Here is a 6,020-nt window from a genome sequence, read left to right on the forward strand (position 1 = left end):
TTTTTTGCAGTGGTTAAAGAACTAGAAACAAAGAGGGTGCCCATCAATTGGGGAACAGCAGAATACATTATGGTACATGAATGTGGCAGAATACAATGATGCTTTATGGAATGGTGAAGAGGTTATTTTCAGAGAAACCTGAGGAAACTTGTATGAACTGAGGTAGAGTGAAATGAACAGAACTAGGAGAACAATTCACATAGTAACAACAACATTATCAAGTCAAAAAACCTTGACTTAAGAACTCTCTGGTCAGTGTACTGACAAACCATGATTGTGAAGGAGGTAATGAAGTAGAATAAGACAGACATTTATGAACATGGACAAAATAGGAAATGGTTTCACTTGACTTCGCATATTTATGACAAGGTTTTTATTTTTTTTTCTTTTCTACTGGGGAGTGAGAAGGAGGAAAAAGTCAATGCTTATTAATTGAAAATTTAAATTAAAATAATTTTTAAACTATGGAAGGAAACATCTCCAACACTTTGCAGAGTCCATAATTTTATCAGGAGAAGTGTTCCCTCCAACAAACAGTCCAGATTGCAACCCATCCTTGCTTTCTACACTTTCCAATTCTTGCTCACTTCCTTCTGTAATTCCTCCATTCAGGAGCTACCCAACACCAAAGACGTTCCTCTACATCACAGGTTCTTAACTGAGATCTGTGGACTTTTTAAAAAAAATTTGATAATATTTCAATATAATTGGTTTCCTTTGCAATACTCTGTGTTTTATTTTAGACATTGGAAAACATGATTCTGGAGAGGGGTCCAAAGACTTTAGCAGATGACTAGAAGGGTCCATGGCATAAAAAAGGTTGAGAACCCCTTCTCCGGGTCTTTTAATATTTCTCAGATAACAGGACAATATCCCATCTGTCTGTCCCTAGAACTTGCTGCCTTTTCTCATCACACATGTCCTTGATGATATCTTTTATACCACTTCTTATACCAAGCTATCATCACTGATGTCTTGTACAGCCTACTAACAACATCCATGTATCTTTCCACTGCGGTATTAGAACACAAGTACTTTAGTTATTAACATAACACGCAGGACTTTCTTTTCAAACTTAAGAAATATTAAAATGACTAAGTGAGCGCACTAATCAACACTTACCATTTTCTCACTATATGCAAATTCTAGTACTCCTAGGCACTACAGGGAGAAGGAAAAAGGCAAGGGCCCTGCCCTCAAGAAATCTGCAATCCAGTTAGGAAGGGTGGGGGGTGACTTATGGCACCATACAAAAACAAACACTAATTTAAACAAGGCCGACAGAATTTCTAGATTTTACGGAAACACTTTCTGAAAATATCAGAATGTTTTTAGGGAAAGTTTTCTGGAGGAAATTAGTTTCAAAAGAAATTGTTTTGTTGTTTAGTCATGTCCAACTCTTCGTGACCCCATGGACTGTTATTATCCATGGGGTTTTCTTGGCAAAGATACTACGAGTAGTTTACCATTTCCTTCTCCGGCTCATTTTACAGATGAGAAAACTGAGTCATACAGGGTTAAGTGACTTGCCTAGGGTCACACCATGAGTGTGTGAAGCTGGATTTGAACTCGTAAAGATGAGTCTTCCTAATTCCAAGCCCAGTACTCACACACTGTGCCACCTAGCTGTCTGATTTCTCATTTGTACTATTGCAAGCGTCTCCCCATTGATCTGCCTGGTCACTTCCCTCAAACCATCTTCCATGCAAATGCCAAGGGTGAGGAAAAATGTGATGTGTCACTCCCATTTTCAAACTCCAGGACCTTCGAATACAAACTCCACCATGTTTAGCCCCCTGAAACCCTTCACAACTGGGCTCCCACCTGATTTTCCAACCTTCCTAGACATTCTCCCCATAACACACCCTTTGCTCCAGTCATACTGGACCTTTGATTTTGCTCTCTCTTCTCTCAGGGCCTTTGTCCAGGCTGTCCCCACTGCCTGCCTGGAATACACTCGCTCTTGACCTTCATCTCTTAAGAGTCTTTTATTTCCTTCAAAACTCAGCTGACTTCCTATACAAAACTTTTTCTGGATTCCCCGGCCGCTAAGCCTCTTCCCTCCCCACCCCCAGCCATATATTTGTTTTGTATATATTTATAATTGTATGTGTTGTTTCCTCCTGTAGAATGCAAGCTTCTTGAGGTCACTGAATGAACTGTTTCATTTTGTGGTTTATATCTTCAGTGCCTATGTGACATATGCTTAATAAATATATGCAGTATATGCTTAACAAATTCTTGTTAATTGATTACTAATGAGAAATGAGATTAGCAAAATGGGAAAGGTCTATTTGGTAGAGGGCCTCAAAGCCAAAACAGAGGAAACTAGATTTGCTATAATAAGGAAAGAATCATGAAGCAAGAGAATGGCATGAAGGATAAAGAAAGGAAGGCAAAAATCCACATGGCTACAGGGAATAAGGCCAATCTTCCCAAAAGAGATTCTGAATGAAATTCACATTTTCTGAGTTCCTGAAAACTATGTGGTACCAAACTCCTAACAGCAGTTTTAAAAGGAGGAAAACCCCAAACATCAAATGCAAACTGCCCTATTTCCAAGCAATTCAGAAATGAAACCATGTAGACCCTTAGAACCTACTCTTCACCTCAAATTCCTATAATTTATTTGCTCTTGGCATCAATATTGATTAAAGATTCATCCATCTCACCTCGCCGATCAGATTATAAAGTCTTTTCAGGAGAAACAATTGTGTCTAATCTGGATTTTTTAATTCCAAAACACCCAATCACGTCCCTAAAATGTGGTTTTTAGTGATGACATCAGTGATGGAGAGGGATAAGGCTACAAGATGGCTCTCTATTCCTAGGGAGGGTTTTTGTAACATAATTTGGGTCACCTGCTCAGCTAAGCTCTGCTTCTATTATCTCGGTAAATTAGAGATATATACTTTTTAAATGAAATATTACAGATCCATCCTCCAAAAATTAAAATTATTTATTCTTTCAAAACAATGTTCGTACATCTCTGCCCTCCCATTCTTCTATCAATAAAAGTTGATCATGCATACCCTGTAAAGGCTGAACTCCAGCTTATAAACCAGTTTAATGATGATTTGGCACTCTCCAGCCTTTCTGCATTAACATTAGAAGACTTTGAGATTGATTTGGACATGTCTTTCAGCTCCTGGGTGACAGTGAGAACTTCAGTCATATATGGGGCAGGCCACAGATGGTTAGTACCAGTTTTTCCCCAGCATATCACAGTACCCTGCATTCCCTGGGTCAGAGGTTTCAAGGCTGCCCTCTCCCACACAAACTAGAAAAAGAGAACATGAGCTATTTTTAACAATCAAATCTGGTAAGGAACCCTAAGTAGCAAATCAAAAAGACTCATTTGATAAGGCCCTCCTCTAATAAGTTGGGCTTCCCACCAGGATTTTCACTCTGAAAGGTCAGGGGGCTGGGAAATGAGGAAGATGCAGTTTAACGTGTCCAAGTAAGTGCAGTTAAAGAAATGAAGAGGGAGTGGGGTGAGGGTGGGGAGTGTCTAGTATTACTAGACCAAACATTCCTCAAGCCTTATTCTTCTGTGGGGGGAAGGGAGTGCTGATGATTCTTCATTATATACTCCTGCAACATAATATGTGGTGCCATCCATCCACATACCGGGAATCTGAACAGGGATAACAAAGGGTGGTTTGTTTCACGCACTAACAACAGACCCGGAAGGTTGTTTGATGTGGCCCAAGCAACCTCTTCTTCCCTTAACATATTATGGCTCTCCATCCATGAACATTTAAATCCTTCCTGAACTTACTTCCATTTCCATCTTGTTCAACTTGGAGTCAAGTCCTTCACACCTACTTTCTAGCACGCAAAGCTGGCCATCTTCTCATTTGTCATCCTCAGAATCTAAGGTGACCTTCAAGTTTTAAGGGGCTCCCTCCTATTCTACTTTTTGAAATTTGACAAACAAATCCAAATTCATCCTCCTCCTCAGAAAGTTCAGGCTTTGGATCTCCTCTCGGCCTTCATTTTCCAATCTGAGGGGGCTCTATTTTCTACTTTGTCCTCATAGGGAAGCCTCAGTGTTTGATAGGCATATGGTATGTGTTTGTGGCATTACTATAATTCCTGGGGCTAGCACATCATTTTGAGTAATCACCAGCGCCTTATAAATGTTTGTTAAATAACTGTTTAAGTGGGGGGGAGGGGCGAGGCGGGGGGTGGGGGGGGGGTGGGGGGGGTGGAATATGGAAAACTATCACTTCTCCAGAACGTTTTCTGTCTATATACTGTCAGAATGATATGTTGCCATAAAGGCCACAGTTCCTCCAGTGTTCGGCCACAGATTTCCTGATTCTAAGCCCCTGCATAGAAAGGGGGGGAAATTCCATTGTTTTAGTGAGGATTCCAGCTATCTTTAGAAGAGATTTAAGCGGGCAGGGAAGAGGATTCTAGCCTTTGACTTCCTGAGGAAAGGGGGGGAAGCCCCCGCTGTAGGGAATGCCTCAAGACTAGAAGGAAATTCGTAAGCTTCCTCGCATCTTTTCTAGAGAATGCTACAGGTAAAATCGGGCTAAGAACTGCCTTCTAAAGAGATGCCCGCTGGGGTCGGCTACGGACGCGGCACGCGCTCCCCCTCGTGGCCAACGAAATTGGACAGAGAAGTGCTGCGAGCCCAGGCGAGGACCTTGTTTCCGGATCGTGTTCTTTCCTGCACAGCGTTGGCCACTCCGAGGCTGTTTCTAAAAAACAATCTCAGGTGATTGAATTCGCACCTGCTGCCCCTACCCCTGGGCACTCAGCGCATGCATGCTGACGAGCTGGACTCCTCAGCTCGAACCTAGGAGAGCCCGGGGCAACGGGCCGAGATCAGCTGGGCAGCATCTGCGCCTCCTTCACTGACCAGTGCTGCCTGATCTGATAACGGCCCTCTTTCTTCCTCCCTCCCAGAGCCTCAGTTTCCCCCTCTGTAAAGTGAGGGGTACTGGATTCGGGGGGCTCCCAGGTGGCCCCCAGGCCTAGCGCTCCGCTCCTGGGGTCTTCCCCAACAAGAACCCCTGCCTCTCCTTCCTGGAGAGCGCTCGGGCAGCCCCGCGATGCCCATCGGCTGGGTCCTAGGATTGGCTCCCAGGATACGTCTGCCTCCTTCCTACCAGTGGGTTCTAAATTCCGCGGCTCGGCGCGTCACGGACTCGGAAGAAATGGACTAAAAGGTGCCCGGGAAGGAGGGAGGAAAGCAGTGAGACAGGAGAGCAGCCCAGCCCCGGAAAGGTGCTGCAGCCGCGGCGCTCTGACCGCCCCCAAGCCCAGGCAGGGGCAGTGCCCTCCCCCGGTCCACTCACCGGCGGTTCGCGTAGCCGCTGCCCGGAGGTGCGGAACCGTGCTCCTGGTAGTTGTGCTGCAGGGCTGCGGACGGGTACGGGTAGAGGAAGCCGGTGCCCACGGTGCAGCCGTAGAGGCAGCACGCCCAGGGGAGAAAGAGGGGCAGCTTCATCGCGGGCAGGGGGCCGGGGTCCCGCACGAATCCGCCTGCCCACTAAGGACTCGCCCCGCGGCGCCCCGCTCCGCCAAATTGGGAAGACATGGGGAGCCCCGGGGACCTGGGGAGGCGATCCGGTGGGGTAGGAGGGCGAGGAGCTCAGTGCCTCTGGGCCCTGGGGTCCGGTCTGGAGGCAGAGATGCCCGACGCTGCTCTGAGCGCCCACGCGGTCTGGCTCGGGCTCCAGAGCCGCCTTTTCAAATTCGGGGAGGGGGGCTGCACTCAGTCCGTCAAAGGGGGCGTGGGGTTTCTCCATTAACCCTTGGAGGCGCGGGCGCCAGCAACGCGCAGGTGGGCGGGGACCCCGGAGGGAGGCGGCCCCACTACCGCCTGCCCCCGCCGTCCCCGTGCTCTCCAGACTAGCTTGGCAAAGGAGCTGCACCCCGCACTTCTCCCCAACTTGGTAGATAAAGGGCTAGAAAGGACCTCAGAGGCCAGCCAGTCCGGCCCAGTCATTTTCCAGGGAGGGAAACTGAGGCCTAGAGAGAGGAGTGACTTTCCCAAAGTCACA

General features: G+C 46.6%; 1 protein-coding gene across 2 annotated transcripts in view; it reads right to left on the minus strand.

Moving 5' to 3' along the window:
• COL26A1 (collagen type XXVI alpha 1 chain) overlaps nucleotides 1–5,714 on the minus strand; it is a 252,085-nt gene extending 246,371 nt beyond the window's left edge. The window contains exon 1 of one of the 2 annotated variants that reach the window (XM_036765717.1): nucleotides 5,313–5,714. In XM_036765717.1, coding sequence (XP_036621612.1) covers nucleotides 5,313–5,464 — 152 coding nt within the window. In that variant the 5' untranslated portion in view covers nucleotides 5,465–5,714. The remainder of the gene's footprint in view (nucleotides 1–5,312) is intronic. The other variant, XM_036765718.1, reaches the window with a different exon arrangement.
• Between the last annotated feature and the right edge of the window lie 306 nt (nucleotides 5,715–6,020).

This window comes from Trichosurus vulpecula, chromosome 7 (assembly GCF_011100635.1).
Source record: "Trichosurus vulpecula isolate mTriVul1 chromosome 7, mTriVul1.pri, whole genome shotgun sequence".
In the NCBI taxonomy this organism is placed as follows: Eukaryota; Metazoa; Chordata; class Mammalia; order Diprotodontia; family Phalangeridae; genus Trichosurus; species Trichosurus vulpecula.